Source organism: Phodopus roborovskii, unplaced genomic scaffold (genome assembly GCF_943737965.1).
Source record: "Phodopus roborovskii unplaced genomic scaffold, PHOROB, whole genome shotgun sequence".
Classification (NCBI taxonomy): Eukaryota; Metazoa; Chordata; class Mammalia; order Rodentia; family Cricetidae; genus Phodopus; species Phodopus roborovskii.
Genome location: NW_026126517.1, coordinates 36,412,628 through 36,431,446, shown reverse-complemented (window position 1 = coordinate 36,431,446; position 18,819 = coordinate 36,412,628). Strand labels below are relative to the sequence as shown.

Genomic DNA, 18,819 nt, shown 5'->3' with positions numbered 1-18,819 from the left:
CATGGAAGGCCTCACCCTCCCTGGAGAGTTGATAGGGGATGGGATGGGGGGGGGGGTGATCTGTGGCAGGGAGAGAGAGGAAACTGGGATCCATATGTAAAATAAGAAAAATATTAAATAAAAATAATTTTTAAAAGGATATTAAAATGGAAATTATATGGTAAAATAAAGCCTAAGAGGAAAACCCCAAAAGCACTATTATTATAGTTATTATCTTGTAGATGGGTTAAAGTGTAACTCATCCAAGTAGTCCCATTTCAGGTGGACACTTCTCTGCATCAAATTAACCTGTTACCCTAAAAGAAACACATATCATCTCAGACCCGGATGTGTACAAACTAAATGCTAATAGTGTGGCACAAGGTTCTGAGAAAAGGGCTCTTAAAATGACAAAGATCTCAGAGAATTCTCATTTGCTCTCCAAAACCTAATTTAGGTATCTTCCTGTCTTAACCCATTCAGCACTGACACCTGACTACTACACTCTACTTTTGTGAGCCCAACTTTAAGATTCCATCTACATGTGAGATGTTGTACAACATGATTTCATCTGAAATTTTTTTCAGTAAACACAAGCATCTTCAAGTTCATTAATATGATTGCAACACAAAATTCCTTTTTAAAGATTGAGTAGAATTCCACTATGACTATAAACTTCTTATCCTTTATCCCATCCCTCAATTCACTGAGTAGGCACTTAGGTTATTTCTCTATCTTGGTATCTTGCCTATTTTAAACACTGATATTGTAACACTGATCTCAGCTTTTGTGGACATGTACCCAGAAGAATGACACATGGTATATGTGTTTTTACTTTTTCAAGGGGGAAAGGGTTCAAGGCAGGGTTTCTCTGTGTAACAACTCTAGCTGTCCTGGCTCTATAGGCCAGGCTGGCCTTGAACTCACAGAAATCTACCTGCCTCTGCTTCCCAAGTGCTGGGATTAAAAGCAAACACCACCAATGCCCAGCTATGTTTTTACTTTTTAAAAAGGAATATCCACACTATTCTCAAAAATATCTGTACTTATAATCTCCACTTTGCAGTGTCCTCCAACCCCACTCCCACAAATGCTAAGGGTTGAACCAAGAGTATCTTTCATGCTGGGCAAGTACTCTATCACTGACCTATATTCCCCAGTACAACTTTCATGTTTTCAGTAATTGTTCTAACTAGAGGAATGAACTGGTATCTCATTATGGCTTTATCTGTACTCCTCCAATGATCAGTGATGTTAAACATTTGGAAAATAAGTATCTGTAGGGAATTTGTATGTCTCCTTTGAAGAAATATCTGTCTGGGTCCTTTTTAACTGAATAACATTCCTATTACTTTTCTGTACATATTTTGGCTATTGACCCTAATTTAGACATATGATTATGATATAAAGAAGCTTTTTAGTTTTCTATAATACTATTTGTCTATTTTTGCTTGTCTCCTGTGTATTTGAAATATCTAAGAAATTGCTGCCCACACAAGTGCTATACAGCTCTTTTATTCAGTTGCAAGTGATGCATTTTATTCATTAATGTACACTTAATATTTTGTATCTGATGTGAAATTATAGTACAGTTTCATTTTTTTTATATTCTTTTTTACTAATATTTTTTATTTAAGTGACTGTTCTTTATCCAGTGTGTTCTTGGCACCTTTATCAAAAATCAATTGACCACAAATATGCAGGTTTTTCCCTGGGTTCATTATAATGTCCCATTATTGGCTGTGCCCTTTTTTTTTTTTTAATCTTCTGTTTTCTTTTTTTATTTCTAATATTTTATAGTGGGTGTGTATGTAAATGTTTGTACACATGTGATGGTCATGTGTGTTGGTCATCAACTTTCACATTGTTTGAAACAGTTCCTTGTTCCACTAATACATATGCCAGAAAATTCTGGTTCTAGGCTTCTTCTGTCTCTACTTCACATCTTGTTGTACAAACATTAAAGTTACAGATGCATGCTACTTACTACTTAGTCTTATGTGGGTGCTTAAGATTGAAACTCAGAGTCTCAGGCTTATGTAACAACTACTTTTCCTCTCTGAGTTACCTTTCAAGCCTGTTTCTTTTTTTTTTTTTTTTTTTTTGCATTTTTAAATTTTGTACTTCATAGGTTGTATTTTAAAAAAAGAAAAAGGGGGGGAGGGAGACTTCTTATAATCGGCACCAATCAGGTCCTTAATCCGCTTTCAAATCTTTCCCTACCAGCATCGCAGTCACAGGATGCATACAGGCTTTATGCTCTTGGTAGGTGCGGACGGCTTGATCATGAGATTTGTCAAAGGCGGCAAGATGCTTGAATAAAGGTCGAGTAAATTTCATCCTTCCTTGTTCAGTTGCCATTTTTAGAGCCAAAGGGATGGCTTCCTCCCATCTCAATTGAATACAGAGCCGTAACCATCTTCTGAAGCACTTGCGCCAGGAACTCATTCAACTGATGGGACGAGAGATCTCAGGTCCGAGATGCTGAACGAACTTAAGTCCTCCTCTTTGGCAGTGACCCATCGTTGACTTAAGGCGATGCAAGCATTTGTCAGAGTCATATCATAATTTGGTTTCACCAGAGGCAGGCCAGGAGAATAGAGCCAGGCATTCCAATCAACTTGATTGAGAAGATCCACCTTATCGTTAAAGTGGGAATACAGGAAATCCTTCCAGTCGTCAGTGGTTACGCTCTTGTAGGAAAATTCCTCAACATAAGCCTTTAAGAATCCCAGAAACACCTCTGGTCCACCAAGAAGTTGCTCAAGGTAGAAGAGTAAGGCAAACCCCTTCTCACATGGAATGGAGGAATAGGCTACATCGGAGTCTACATCCTTCAGGTCAACCACGAGCTTGGTGAAGGGGTGGGACTCCCCAAAAGATTTTATCGTATTCTGTAGTTCTCCCCATCCTCCCAAAGCATGGAAATGTCTGAACTTTTCCCCAAACAATCGTCCGCAAATGTGACGCTCCAAATAGACAGTATGTCCTTCGTTTAACCAAAAGTGATCCCAAGTTTTGTTAGTCACTAGGTTTCCTGTCCAGCTGTGAGATATTTCATGTTCGATAACATTGGAGAGTGCGATAACAAGGAGACTTGTCACCTGCCAGTAGAGTCGGAGTCACGAATGTAAGGCAAGGGTTCTCCATGCCGCCGTAAGGGAAGGATGGGGGCAGGACCAACAGGTCGTACTGCCCCCACACATAGGGCCCTCCCAGATCTTTTGCAATTTTAAGCATAGACTCGGTCTCAGAAAATTCATATGCAGATTTTTCCACCTGCTCCTTCTCGGACCACACCAGAGTTCTTGGACCAATTTGCCTGCTTTCCAAAGCTCCAACAACTAATGCAATCAGGTAGCACGGAATGGGAACCCTCTGGTTGAATCTGTATATCTTCCTGCTGGTGTCTTCTGGGTCAGGCCCTTCACCGTCGCGGATTGCACTCATGAGAGCTACCAGTTCTTTCGGGACAGACACCTCTGCGGTGTAGATTAGCTTCACAGATGGAGTGTCTTGGCACGGGAGGGCTGCTCTGCAGTGGATGGCCTGGCACTGACTGAAGAGGTACGGGTGCTGCTTCCCAGAAGTCTGTTCAGGAGTGAGCCACTGAAGAGCAGAGGATGTGGGAGAGGTCTCATAGGAAATTTCTACAACAACCTCTTGATTTTTGCTCAGCGCGATGGGAAGAGAGATTTCCATCGGTGACCCTTTGTAACCTTGTCTTTCTCCAAGAGTGTATTTGACTTCTTGTCCATTGATCACCACTTTTTCTATTGTAAGGTCTTTTGTATCCAAAGTCAGGCTGCGCAGATTATCCTCCTGAGACTGGACCGTGAGCGCGGCGGTCCCGGTCAGCACCCGGCGAGCCAAGTCCACGCTGCAGCGCAGATGGAGGTGCTGGGTTCGGCAGACTGAGGCCGGGGAGGCCAAGGAGCAAGTGTCGGCGACCTCGGGCATAGTTCTGGGAGATCCGTCGTCCGTCGGCCAGCACCCAGACGCTCCGCGGGCAGACCTGTCTCTTTCTTTTTTTAAAATGGCATTTAATGCTATTTTGATAACTACAACTCTTTAATAATACAGCACAACATATTAAGCTTCATACTTTTTGTTCAAGACTGCTTTAATTATTTGGGGAATTTTGTGAATTTATGTTACAATTATTTCTTTGACATCTACATAAAGTGACAATAGTAACTACATCCATATATAAATCTATCAGTCACATTAGGTGCTACAAATTATCTTAATAATAATTTTTCTACACCATGAACTGGAAAGCTCACTTTTCATTTATTGTGTTGTATTCAACTTGTCTCATCAATATTTTCTAATTTTCTGTGTGCAAATATCTGATATGTGACCCTACAGATTTAGAACCACTGGTCTAAAGGATCTCAAAAATTTGGAAGTCATTAACTCCCAGAGACGGGTAACTGAGAAGGCCTTCCTTGGGGAGGGTGAAGTAGAAGTGTGAGATTCAATGTACAAATAAACTCGTTCCAGGGACCAGACTTTGTCTCAAAAACAAGGAAGGGGAAGAGACCCAGAAGTGCAAACTCTGGGTTCTACAAACAGACTAGATCTGAGACCAATCCAGCACCCTCACATCTGTTCTTCAAAAAACTATTTTAGCAGCGTTGGTGGTGTACTTGTTTAATCCCAGCACTCAGGGGGCAAAGGCAGAGGCAGGCAGATCTCTGTGAGTTCAAGGCCAGCCTGATCTACACAGTGAGTTCCAGAACAGACTCCAAAGCAATACTGAGAAACTGTCTCTAAAAACAAATGTATACTTTTTTATATATAAATTTACATGAAATGTGAATCTCAGTGTTTATAAATGAAGTTTTTATCAGCATGTGGGCATATTTGTTCAGTTTCTTATTATCTAAAGTTTTATTTATGCTGAAACAGCAGACCTAAATACTTATAACAGACCACTGACCCACAAAGATTATTTAACTCTTTATAGAAACACTGTATAACATCAGTAATGAGAATTATATAATCACTAACCAGAAATGTTTTCAAAATTCACAGGTTCACTTTAACCTGGCTCAAAGAAAAATGAAAAGACCTTATGTAAAAGTGGCAATTACTAAACAGAACTTATATACCAGTTTTTAAAGATATTAGAGAATGGTATTTATCACAACTAATTATTTGCCTGAATGATTAGGATTGTCTGTTTCCTAACAGACTTTGTAAATTCTAAAATGGATTCAACTAAGAACATATAATCTATTTTGAACATGAATAAGGCATAAATAATAAAAAATACTCAATAGGGAACAATTAAAAGTTTTTTTCACAGTACTCACCTTTGGAAGGATGGGTTTTGATTTGAAGTTTTTGTTTCTTCTATAAAGAAAAAACATTCATTAGAAGAAAAAGAAACTAGAATACAAATGATTTTAAGAGCTCTCTCAGGCAGGATGGTGGTGGTACATGCCTTTAATCCCTGCACTCAGGAGACAGAGGCAGGCCTATCTCTGAGTTGGAGGCCAGCCTGGTCTATAAAACGAGTTCCAGGATAGGCTCCAACACTACACAGAGGAAACCCTGTCTTGAAAAACCTTTAAAAAAAAAAAACAAAAAAAAACCTCAGAGCAACAAAATACTTCATTTGAGGAATATGGGCACTGTCCATACAAAAATGCTATGTGACTGAATCAAGCATCTATCATTGGGGGGGGGGGGGGGAAAGAGTAAGCAAGGACAAGACAAGAAGGAAATACCAGCTTTGTAATTTGGGACTAAGCAGAGTTGGGCCTGAAGATTAATGATATGCTGCTGTACTTTCTAAGCTCTCAGTTTTGCTTTCTTGTATGTAGACAGGATTCTACTTTCCAATACCTACCAAGATTTACTTCTACCATTAAAAGATTTTTAAGATATGCCTAAACTTCATAAATGACTAAAAATACACATTTCATAAAACATAATCTTTCTGTTTAGAAATTAAATTTTTCTATTCATTTATCCTACTCATCAACAAAAGTTAACTTTCATTATGACTTCACAAAATGAACAAATACAGCTCAATGCTTAGAACATTGGCTGAGAAGTTAAAAGGCCTATTTTGAATCTACAGTTTTGCTCCTACCAATGTATAACTTCTCTAAACTTTAGTTTTACTATGTTTGTCTATAAAGTGATGATAGTTAAGAATACTTATTTATTAGCATTCTTGAGATAATTAAGTGAAGTTAATACACACTTCCAGAGTAGAGCAAGACTTGTATAAATTAATCCTATTGACACTATTAAGCAATTACTTCAATAGAGATTTGGGACTCCAATTCATACATACATCTAGTTTATGATACATGAAAAAAATAAATGCTTGGGAAATACCTGAAATACATTAAAGCTTTAGTGTAATGGAACAGCATACATAATTATCATTTCCACATCCAAACCAGTTCCTTCATTGGGTAATGAAAGGTGTATGACACAACACATGCTATCATTTAACATATGCATGAAATTTCCCTGTCCAAGTGCTAGATCTAAAGAATAATAATTATAACAATGACAGGGAATTCAAAAAAAGAGCTAAATTTCCTTTTCTCTAGAAAAATAACAATAATCATTTCCTGTAATTAATACATTTAACCTTTTTTGTTTTTTGCTAGTGAATAGGGAAAAATGAAACAGAAAGCAATCTTATCTATAATGCATTGGACTCACAGTTTTAAAACTAAGAAGATTTCAACCTTTTTCTATCAAAATTATACTCATGAAAATAATCTTTCATTATTTGCTCAGTAAGAAAATTTTAATAAAATACTCCTTTAAGAAGTCTATTACTAATCAATACTGACGTGAGAATTCCATGAGCTCTTTCCAGGAGTTTGCTGCTTGCTGGATTAGCAAATATCCCATCTTTATCCAACAAAGAAGTGTTGCTAGTTGGTAGTCTGCTTTGGCGAATGCCAGTTCTGACATTCCAGGCAATATCAAATGTATCACTGTGGAAAAAAAAATTAGTATGATTTGCTTAATTACTTTATTATTGTATTAATTTAAGACATATAACATTTTAGATATGGAACATTAAAATGTTTTAATGATAAACAGCAATAAAATGGTTTTATTAAATGATTACCAATCAAGTGGGACCTCTCTGTCACTCAGAAAAAATTTTAGTGGATTCTATACAAATGGAAGGTAGATGAAATACATCATATAACATATTGTTAAACATAAGTTATATATTTTAATACATAATAGAATCCATGATGCCTTCCTTCTTTTTTAGAACTTTCAAAAGCTCCCACTTGAATTTATAACACTAATAGGTCACATGGTTCTATAGGATATCTAGTTTCTTCCTCAGACATCTTATTCATAAACACATATGCTACTGACATCAACCAAAAATATTTAGCCCTTGCTACAGATTGAGCACTATTATCAGCACTAGAGTCAGAGGAATGAACATACAATTATTAGTGATTATAGCACAATATCTAATGAAGGACTTTCCAGGTAAAGATAGTAGATTTAAATCTCTTCAGAAGCCCATAAAAATACAAATAATATTTCAATGGAGTTAACACTTAAGAACAAAGAGAATAAGAATAATAGTGATGTATATCTTTGCAAAATAGGTGGTGCATTCTCAGGTTTTGACTGTTTTTTCTTTATGTGGATAAGGGGTAAAAGAGAAAGTCTGTAATTTGAAGAAAAGTATACATGGAAATTGAAGTACAGCAATATCCCAAATTATCATAAGATTGTTATTCATCTCATATTCCCTTATAAACATATACCAAACTTACTGTTGATTTTTTTCATTTAGAGTGTTCATGCCCTGAAGATCAGAAAGAGGTGTTCTTGGGTTTTTTCGAGTTATACCTAACCAAAAAAAAAAAGAAAAAAAAGAAAATTTCAAATCAGTGCACCTTCAAAATACTAAAGGAAAAAAATTCTAAAGACAAATGAAAATTAATAAACTTAGTTTTTAAACATTTGATAAATGTCAGTTACTAAGTAAAGTTTTATAACTATTGCAACATGATTAAATGAAACTTCATAGGAATTTCAATAGCAAATTTTTATTTATTTCATTTAAGCATTAACATTTGGAAATGTAAAAGTATTCAGGCTGATAACTAACTATATACAAACTTCACATATACTCAAAATACTTCTAACATGACCCCTCTGTATCATTTTTTGACAACAAATACACTGCTGATATGTAACATATAGTTTAGAAATCTATTGATCTTACATATAAAGACACTGAAGATCAAAGGATGTTTCCTTATGAATTACAAATATTTAAAAACAATTTTCTTATAGGCACCACAGATACAAGGTCATCAATTTTAAAATGTGTGTGTATATGTGTGTGTGTATATATATATATATATATATATATATATATACATACATACATATACATGTATCTATATATATGAGAACTAAGATACATGGGAAGAAATCATGCATCTTTACAGAAGATCTTTATGAAAAATGATAATCATACAGAGAAAATCCTAAAGAAGCTATAAAAATGTTAAAGCTAATTCAATTCAGCTAAAATACAGGAAACTGATATGCAGAAACCAACTCTATTTCTGTACAAATGCAATAAATGACCAAAAACTAGTAATTTCATTCATAAAATCAAAATAATATCAACTTAACAGAAAGAGTCAATGGCCACATCACTAAAAGAAATCAAGAGCCAAATCAATGGAATGATATCCATGCTTATGATTAGAAACTGTACTTTTAAGATACTAATGTTCTTCAAATTAATCTATATATTTATATATCCTAAGAAATCTTTACTTGTTTTATTTTTTTACCCCTCATGTATGCCTAAAAAAAATTAACGGATTTGATTCTTACATCAGCATGACTCACTTCAAGATAACTTAAATGACTTAAGAGTTCTCATATTTATATGAGAGATACAATGCTCAGCCTAGACACAGGGGTGTGAGGGGTGGAGAGGTGCCTTAGTCCTGTCTCAACAAGATGATGGGACAGACTTAGTAGACTTCCTAGGGAAGGCCTTATCCTCTCCAAAGAGCAGATGGGAGGTGGGGTGGGGGACAAGTGGGGGAAGTGGGGGGAGTGGGAAGAGAGGAGGGAGAAGGAACTGGGATTGGAATGTAAAAAATAAATAAAAAGTAAAAATAAAGATTTTTTTTAAAAGTTCTCTTACAACAAATGGATACTAAATTGTTCAATCCTTCACTCCATTAAACTATCTCCACACCCACACACACACACACACACACACACACACACACCATACACATGGATCCATTTCTATACCTCTTATTTGGTTCATAGATTTCCTTTCTTCTCTCCTCTGTTCTCTTCCCTCCCTTTCTGCAATACAGTGTATCAAACCAAGGGCTTTGATTATGCCACACAACTGCCCATGCACTGAGTCACTACCTCAACCCCCAGTCCTCCTAAACACATGTGCTTCCCCCCCCCCCCGAATTTTGAGAAAAGTTCTCACTAAGCTACTCAAACTGGCTTTTTACAATCTTCCTGAGACAGTCTCCATAGAAAGATGATAATGTTAGTCTGTTACAAGGCCCATCCATCTCAGTTTCCAAAAGGTAGAGAGTCAGGAGTTACTTATCTAATCATCCTGAGACTAGAATGAAGGAAGGTCTACTCTCAGGATATCCAGTCAAGTTGCTGAGGAAGTCCAGTACCTTAGTACCTATTAGCTGAAGTCTCTGTTGGGACTCTGAATGGGGTTGCTCACAGACAGTGGCTTCTCTGACAGTGATGTGAAAGCTAACAAATAAAGGCATACTAGAGAAGGGAATAGTAATCTAATAATACCAGAAGTGACATACCTCCCATGTACTTTTGTAACACAAACCTACTTTTATAAAATGTGGGAGTAGACTGGCTGCTTCAAATACTATACTGGCATTGATAAACTTCATTTTCCAAGTATTTGGCATTAGAAATGTAATTTTGTGTATTTATTAGGTATTCTATGAGATTGTTAGGTTCAAGTTTTACTTCTAAGACAATTTTTTAGATTTTTACCTTTCTCCATATTAGTCAAATTAACTAATTCTTCCCTTTCAAATTCCTTCTATTATCTCTGTTCTTGTACTACTCTGCCTGTGACCCTGAATCCAAATGGCTATATAAAAATGTCTTTACCTTAGGTCTTATTATTTGGAGAAAGTCTGCTATTAAAGATTTTTTCATACAAACCCTTTATAAGTTTGGAGTACTGTTTCCCACTCTTTAGCTGCCAAATTTGAAAAAAGAGTGCAGAATTATAGCAAACTTTCTCCTCATCTACTGAGATGATCACATACTTTTACCTTTTATATAAGGTTAACACAGTAAGTTTACTGTTAGCATGTTTTGAATCTTGACTGTTCCCCTGAGGACAACACATTACAAGTCTCTCAGTTTAGCATGAGGTGGTGGAACTTTTTAAAGTAGCTAGGCCTGCAGGTAGTTACCTGGGTCATTCATAGTGCATGTACACCTCCAGCCGCCACCTTCTACATGTTTCCTAGGCTTAAAGTAAGCTTTGTTCTACTGCCTGCTCATCTTCACAATATGCTGCCTATCTACAGCAACATATAAACATATTATACACTAGTATTTGCTTTCTGTATCACTGATTTTGAGTTCTAGGTATCATTTGCTTACTTTCCCTTTTTAAAGGTTAATGTGTTCTTGTCCAAGAATTTTAAGGTGCAACTTGAATCATTATTTTAGTGCATTTTTTTTCTTAATGTAACAATTTAAGGGCTGGAGAGATGGCTCAGTGGTTAAGAGCACTTAACTACTCTTTCAGAGGATGTGTATTCAATTCCCAGCACCCACTACAGGCAGTTCACAAATGTCTGTAACTACAAATCCAAGCCTTCTGGCTTCCATGTGGCATACACAAGCACACAAACATATACATGCACATACACACACCTAAATGAAAAGAAAAATTTTAAAAGAATTTAAAGCTTTTTTTTTTCCTTTTTAAACACTGTTTTCAAAGATTGAGAATACCAAAATGAACAATTAGAATGAGGACCGTGTATTTTTAGAAATAGCAGTAAGTAATAAACTCTTTTTAAAATGACTTACCTTTATTCTTCCTACAAGAAAAAAATACAAATTCTTTCAAAATACATTACACATTTTTGTATGCCACTACAGCAAAAAAAGACTCACCATATATTTATTTTCAGTACTTTTATTTAAATTATTCTTTTATTAAGTAAAATGTTTAGGAATTCCAACTAGAAAACTAATAAAAGCAGTAACCTAAACCTGTGACAAATTATTAAATGAACAAAGCAGATTTTGAGTAAATCTGGTCTACTCTACACAAATAACTTAGTTTTCAGAAGAATTCATTTATTATCATAATAGGAGCAAGGCCAATTATTGTAACCCCATAGTAGAAAAAAGAACCTATTTTCATGTAGAGTAACCAAGAGCAAAGGAAGAAATGGAGACCAAGTGCATCTTTTATGTCAATTTTAAACAATAAATAGAAATGTATTCTTATTCTGATACTCTTTATGCTAAACACTGATGTGGTGACTTCTCTTATATCAAACATAGAAAGTATTAATCAAGGGCTACAATCAACTTAAATGGATCCTCCAGAGATTCGCAATTAAAACACTGCTGATGCAGGACTCAAGCATAAGCAAGTACAAAATTTAGACAGATATGAGGAAACTTTGGGGAGTATTGAATATCATCATTACTGTGATGATTTCATGAGTTTCTATATACATAAGGTTTACCAAATTGTTCTCTTCTATTTAACTTTAATTACATTTCACTAAGACTTTCAAAAAAGCAAATTGGAAAAAAAAGTACTGTTCATTTTTATGATATGAATCAGATACTTCAAAGAAAAAAATAGAAAGCAATTCAATGATGGCAACCTAGATAGTTAATGTGGTCACCACAACAAACAGGACAGTCAACCACATTAAAGAACAGGTATATCACCAATTTGAAGAAAAAGCACTAGAGTCTGAATAAAGGACTGTGAAGGTCATGTTGCCTATGCAATCTCCATGCTGCCCTCATGAATGCTCTTGATTTCCATTTCCAAATGGATGTTACAACAGAGGGTTTATGAGAATTTGCAGCCTTACTGTACTTCTCTTCCTTGCACCTCTGTAGAATCTCTAAGCTCCTCTGGTGGACTGGGTGTTGCAGAAAGCTAAAACTATCCATACTTTTCAAAATTGCACATGGCGTTGAATCATCATGTCCTTAAGAAGCAAAACAAAACAAAAGAAAAAAATGGAGAAAAGAAAAAACAACATGTAAGCCCAAAACAATAAAGGAATCAAAGACAATGCTGCCAACTATCTTAATATATTGTAAAATATCAATCAAATAAGGTGAACAATTTCTTGAATTAATAAATAATAGAAAAAACAAATATTTCTTCAAATATCCAAAATGTCTACTTTATTAATCAACATATTCTGAGCTAATGACATATTTTAAAACTCTAGATTAAAGTATTAGGAACATTTCAAACAATTTTTATTATTTGGTTGTTCTTCAAAAATTATTCTTTTCTGAAATACATATAGTATATAGTTGGCAACATTAATAGAATCCAAGAGAAATTATACCCGAACAATTTACCAAAAAATTTAACACTTCCTTTACAAATCTGGCAATCAATCAAACTTGTGAGTATTCTGTCAAGTATGTGGTAAGTGTAAGTAGCAAAGCATGAAAGAGCAGAAACCCAAGTACCACTTTGTATTTATAAATCTGAAGAAATAGCTGGAGAATCCAGACCTCACCACAGGGAAAGGACATAAAAGTAAATTATTTACTAGCAGGAAAAAGAAAAGACAGGGTTTAAGTAAAGACCAAAGCCCCAGATAAGTGGTAACCAGTGAATCATTCTAGCAATAAGGCACTGGGAGCAGGGGCAGCTTGAATACCATAAATATAAGCAAGGAACTGATTTACAGTAGAATTCAGAGTTTCCACTTTTCACTCAGAGATTAAGAGTTAGGGAATAATGATTTCAATTAACATTTTGCCTCTGTATATGAAAACTGTATAATTTAGGCATAAATTTAAGTAACACATAATGAACTGAAGGTCCATTAGTACACTTTACTATACAACTAGGAATGGAACTCAATGTTACAAATTACAAATATTGCTCAAGATAGTAATTTTAAAGTGACTTAACTCAAAAGCCCTTACAGAGCATTTCTTTCATCTCAATGAAATTTCCTAAGCCAGATTTCTAAATTCAGAGACTATTATCTACACTTAGCAGAGAAAACACAATCTTATTAATCATCAGAACATAAGAAAGATGAAATTTGCTTCAAGAATTTTATAACACCAAAGCTGGAGAGATGGCTTAGTCATTAAAGACTAGTCTCACAACCAGAGACCAGGGTCCTTGAACCAGACGAATGACTCTTTGCAATGAACACTTGCAAGCAGAGATGTATAGACAAAGGGGTATACAGTGTGATTTATTGCCTCAAACTGCAGTTTCCATGATGGGATTTTTGATTCCTTCCACCTTTTTTTATTTTTCTCATTTTATTTTCTTCCTTTTTCTTTTTTTCCTCTTGAATTTGGGTGTGTGCAGGGGCTGAGAGGGTGGATTCAAAGACATGGGGAATGAATGGGATCAAGACACATGATGTAAGGCAGGGTGGCAGTGATGCACGCCTTTAAATCTAGCACTTGGGAGATAGAGGCAGGCAGATCTCAGTGAGTTTGAGGCCAGCCTGGTCTACAAAGCAAGTTCCAGGACAGCCAGGACTGTTACACAGAGAAACCCTGTCGGGGGGAGGGGAGGTATATGAATCTATACATATACATATACATATACATATACATATATATATGTATATATATGGTATATAATGTGACAAACACATGAGATAAGAATTTTATCAAACGGATAATAAAAATAAAATGTTAAAAACATCATTTAGCAGAGAAAATGTATTCAGATAATACATAAAATACCAGACTTAAAAATTAAAATCCATTTCAAGGATTATTAACAGTAACTATGTTTTTAAAATGGATCATTTACCAAGATAAATGCAAATATTTAATTTCTTATAAAAAGAGAGCTTGGGGACTGGAGAGATAGCTCAATGGTTAAGAGCACTGGCTGCTCTTCCAGAGGTTCTGAGTTCAATTCCCAGCAACCACATCATGGCTCACAACCATGTATAATGAGATTTTGTGTCCTCATGTAAACATGCCAAAACATTTATACATAATAAGTAAATCTTTGAGAGAGAGAGAGAGAGCTTACCATCATTCCATTGTCATAAAAAACTTTAATAAAAAATACTCAGTTTTCATTATTATGAGTAATTACCCTTAATGGCCAAGCATCAGACTAGCCTGTGGAATGATAGTCAGAAAAAAAATGGAAAAGTTTGGGGAGAAGAGCTAGAGTATTAATTATACTCATAATCCAATCAATCAATATATAACTTGATAATCTATTAGAAATAATTCAAGAATATATAAAAATTACATTCTATGTGAAAATATAGTTATTCAAATACTCTTACTGGTAGAATTTTAAGAAGTTATTAAATATTACTATACTAACTGTTCTCTATTTTCCAGTGTCATTGGGGTATTTTTGTATCTTTGTAGTTATGATTCAATGCCATATCTACGTTTTAAATAATCTGTGTCCTGTTCCTTTGGATCCATTTTTACACCTTTTACAAGCATTTTCACAGCTTTAAACATTATTTTACAGACTATAACAACATTTCTACAACTTAAAATTATATTGATCTTGCTTTTTGTGTATAGCAGCTCCTTTTTAAGATGACTTGATTGTCCTAGGATAATTTGTAAATATATTTTCAGAGGAGGGTATTTTCTAAAGTATCACATAAACTGGGTAGTTTTTTGGGGGGTATAGGGTTGCAGTTAATTTATTGTTTTGGTTTTTTTGTTTGTGTTGGACACAAGATACAGATTATTGAAGCAAGTTTTCTGTCTTTTAGTTTTCTGTGGGGTTTTTTGTTTTTGTTTTTAATCCAAGTAGATTAGGCTGACCTCAAAGTCACAGCAATCCCACTATCTTCTGCCTCTTGGAACTACATGACAATTATCTACTAGTACATACTACCAATTGAGATGCCATGTTTACAGATAGAAGTACAGATAGAAAGCACTGATTGTTTTAAAGAGAACCTAAAAGTATCCATCTAAGATTAACCAGATTAAAGTTCTTTTTGCTTCTCCATGTAAGGCCAGTGGGGAATTTTTTCAAAAACCATTTTAGTGACAAAAAACTTAAGCTCATGACCCAAGCAAGCTCCACTGTACTGTTCTGTTCATACATGAAGCCAGATCTTGTGGCCCAAGATTTTATTATGGCAGGTCCCAAGCCTTAGCACAATGATCATCCTGCCTCATCTTTTTAAGTATTGAGGACTATAGTTGTGTTCTATCACATTTGGCTCTTAGGTCCAGGTTTATTAAGTATTCAGCTTAGGTCTACATTCATGTAATCCTGAACCATAGAACATTTTATCCATCCCAAAATCCTGAACCATAGAACATTTTATCCATCCCAAAGTTATTTTATCTCCTTTCCTATCAATACTACCCTTTCCTCCAACACTACCAGAGACAATCAGTCTGATCTTTCCCTGTTCCTAAACCAAATGAAATAATATTTCTAACTTTTTGCTCAGTATTTTTTGTAACTTATTAACTATGAGAATGACCAATTTATTCCTTCATATTGCTAAATAATGTCACAAAGCAGGAACATGTCGTGATTTGATTATGTTCTCCCACTGATGAATATGAGGGAGTTACTAGGAAATGAACAACATTCATTTTGTATGTTTACATATAACAGCTTCACTGAAATAATTTACATCACACAATTCACTATTCAAAATACAAGTCAATAGTTTTTAGCATAACTAACAAAGCCATATACTATCACCACAATCAATTTTAAAGTATGTTGATCATACCAAAAAAGATAACCTATAAACAGGACTATGTAGTCTAGGTTTGCTCCAAACTAACTATGAGCTGAGGCTGACCATAACTCCCACCTCACTCCCCCTTCAAAGTGTCAAGATTGCAGGCATTTCACTACCACATCAGGTTGTTATACTCTTATAACCTCAACTCTCTCTTAGCCACACACCATTCCCAGACAATCAATCAAAATTCTACCTCTATGAATTTGACTACTGACAATTCTTATAAAGAGAATCATACAAGATATAACCTTTTGTGCCTCTTTTCAGAGAGGATACTGCTTTTGTGGAGGAAGGGGTTGAGACAGGACTTCTCTGTTTATCAGCCTGGCTGTCCTGGAAATTACTCTATAGATCAGCCTCCCCGAGTGCTGAGATTAAGGGCACATACCACCATGCCCAGCTGCTTTTGTTTTTGTTGTTGTGGTGGTGGTGGTAGTAGTTGTTATTTTTGGATTGAGTTTTTTTTTTTTTTAAATATGTGGCACATTTACTATTACTTCATTCATTTTATGAGTAACTTTCCACTATATGAATATGACAAATTAAAAATTACTAATATAATTTCTAAGTTATAAGCTACAATTCATTTTTTATTCCTTTAGGAGTCAATATTTCTTGTTTGTGCTTTTCTACCAACATTTCCATTACAACTAGTTTCTAATTTGTTGCTTTTAGTCATAGAAATAATCTTATTTGTACTTTTATAAGTTCAACAGACCTGTCCCTGTTAGTAATTTGAGCCCTATGGCCAGTCTAATGCCAAGTGTCAATCTTACTTATTTTTGCTAAATTTTTCTGGTTGTGCTTGTTTTTTTCCATTCTGTACTTATTTATTTCCAATTTAATCTACAATGTTCTGCTTATGCTGTGTTTATCCTTTTATCTAAGCCTCCTTAGAAGCAGAAGAACACTGGGTAACCAGCTTGAAAGTTTGTTTGTTTGTTGACAACTCTAGCTGTCCTGGAACTCACTCTATAGATTAGGCCAGCCTCAAACTCACAGAGATCTGACTACCTCTGCCTCTCAGGTGCTGATTAGAGCCATATGCCACCACTACCCAGCATAAACCATTCTATAAGCACTTCTATAAATTGTGATATACTGTCTGCTTTTCTCCTAGGAGTAAAACACCTGTATCAAGACCCTATGTAACCAATATGCAATAATTTTCAGATGAAGCTTCTATAGTTCTCTGGCTCATAAACGAGTGACAGGAAAAAAAAACTAACCAAGGAGGGAGTAGCATAGACTGTGTTTGTTTTTTCTTATCTCCAGAAAAAAAGTATCTTCTACCTGTTCTTATCATTTCTTTCATAAGCTACTTGTTATGTGGAAGGATGTTATTGCTTTCTACCTATCAAGATATTTGTATTCCTCTTTTAATTCATTACTATCCTCCTTTGTATCAATCATATTGTTTTTAATTATTTAGTTATCAGTTGTTAAATAGTAATCTATAGTGCTCTAGTATAAATTAAAAAACTATTCCAATTGCATAAAAAAGTGTCCCCCATCTTTTTCTTTATACTGTTACTATCAAACAAGTTATATCTTCTAAACAGTATGACCATCAACATAGAATTATATTAGCTAAAGCAGCTATCTCTCAAATCGGAGTGCTGGAAAGTAGAGAAATTATGTTTATTCCATCTTTTGTAGTAATGGTGCTCTTCATTTCTTCACTAATGTTTCTATTATCCTTTTAAAGTGTGTGTGTGTGTGTGTGTGTGTGTGTGTGTGTGTGTGTGTGTGTGTGTGTGTGTATTCCTGTGTGAATATGTACATGTGAATGTAATTCTCTCAGAGGCCAGAAGAGGGCATTTGATTTCCCCCTGGGAACTGAACTCAGGAACTCAGGTCCTCTGGGAAAGCAGCAAGTGCTCTTAACTGCTAATCTACCTCTCTAGGCCATTACTATTATCTTAACCATTCCACACAAAAATTCCCTTTCATATTTCCTATAGGGGTGTGATGGTTTTAATAGGAATGACCCCCATAGGCAGTGTGGCCTTGTTAGACAAACTGGCAGGAGGGGCACATTTTGTGGTTTCAATGTTCAAGCCAGGCCTCCTGCTTCCTGCCCATCTATGTCCCCAGTACTATGTCTGTCTGCTTGCTGCTATACTTCTGGCCATGACAATAAGGGACTAAATCTCTGAAACTGCAACCCAACACCAAATAAATGTTTTCCTTTAAATAAGTATGTACACACAGAAGAGTGGACCCTGTACCTCACCTGGGCAAAACAGTAGAGCTGTGCAAGTGAACCAGCTCTGGCTCTGAGGGAGTGAAAGAAGGAGACCAAGCCCAGACAAATCCTTGCTACTTGCTATAGAGGGAAAACTAGCCTAGGCAATGCTGGAGAGCTTTCTCTAGTGGTGATGATAAGGGAAAACTGGAAGGCTGACCAACCCAAGCCCAGAACCAGTGCTATGAGTTAGCCCACTCCAACATCCACCTCATCTATGAACTACTAGGGCACATGAAGTGGCTGGACCTACAGATCCAAAGATGCAGGACCTCCATGGCACAAGGCAACAACAGGATATCCAAGATGAGTTCCAGTGACGGCCCAATATCAAGGGTATAGCAGAAAGCAGAGTGATGAGAGATGTCATTCTGTAAATACATTTCTCTTATCGGTTAACGAATAAAGCACTGTAGGCCAATAGGGAAACAAGATAGGTGGGACTAGGGGAGGTGGAGGATTCTGGGAAATGAAATGTGTAGGACAGAGTCTCAATGTGATCTTGGGAGGAAGAGAACTGATGAATCTGGTGTTCTCCGTAAGATTAAGACCATGTAGAAATACAAATATTAGCAA

At 35.6% G+C, this 18,819-nt stretch overlaps 2 protein-coding genes across 10 annotated transcripts in view; both read right to left on the bottom strand.

Annotated features, from left to right (window-relative positions):
• LOC127231843 (leukotriene A-4 hydrolase-like) overlaps positions 1–3,988 on the bottom strand; it is an 820,404-nt gene extending 816,416 nt beyond the window's left edge. The window contains 4 exon segments of the mRNA XM_051197668.1: positions 2,149–2,401; positions 2,403–2,450; positions 2,452–3,071; positions 3,073–3,988. Of these exon segments, the coding sequence (XP_051053625.1) occupies positions 2,176–2,401; positions 2,403–2,450; positions 2,452–3,071; positions 3,073–3,939 (1,761 nt within the window). The 5' untranslated portion in view covers positions 3,940–3,988 and the 3' untranslated portion in view covers positions 2,149–2,175.
• Positions 1–18,819, bottom strand: part of Myo9a (myosin IXA) — a 207,475-nt gene that overhangs the window by 71,355 nt on the left and 117,301 nt on the right. For all 9 annotated transcript variants that reach the window (XM_051197651.1, XM_051197652.1, XM_051197649.1 and 6 more), the window contains 4 exons: positions 12,111–12,230; positions 7,767–7,842; positions 6,807–6,953; positions 5,301–5,340 (listed from right to left, as the gene is read on the bottom strand). In XM_051197651.1, coding sequence (XP_051053608.1) covers positions 5,301–5,340; positions 6,807–6,953; positions 7,767–7,842; positions 12,111–12,230 — 383 coding nt within the window. The remainder of the gene's footprint in view (positions 1–5,300; positions 5,341–6,806; positions 6,954–7,766; positions 7,843–12,110; positions 12,231–18,819) is intronic.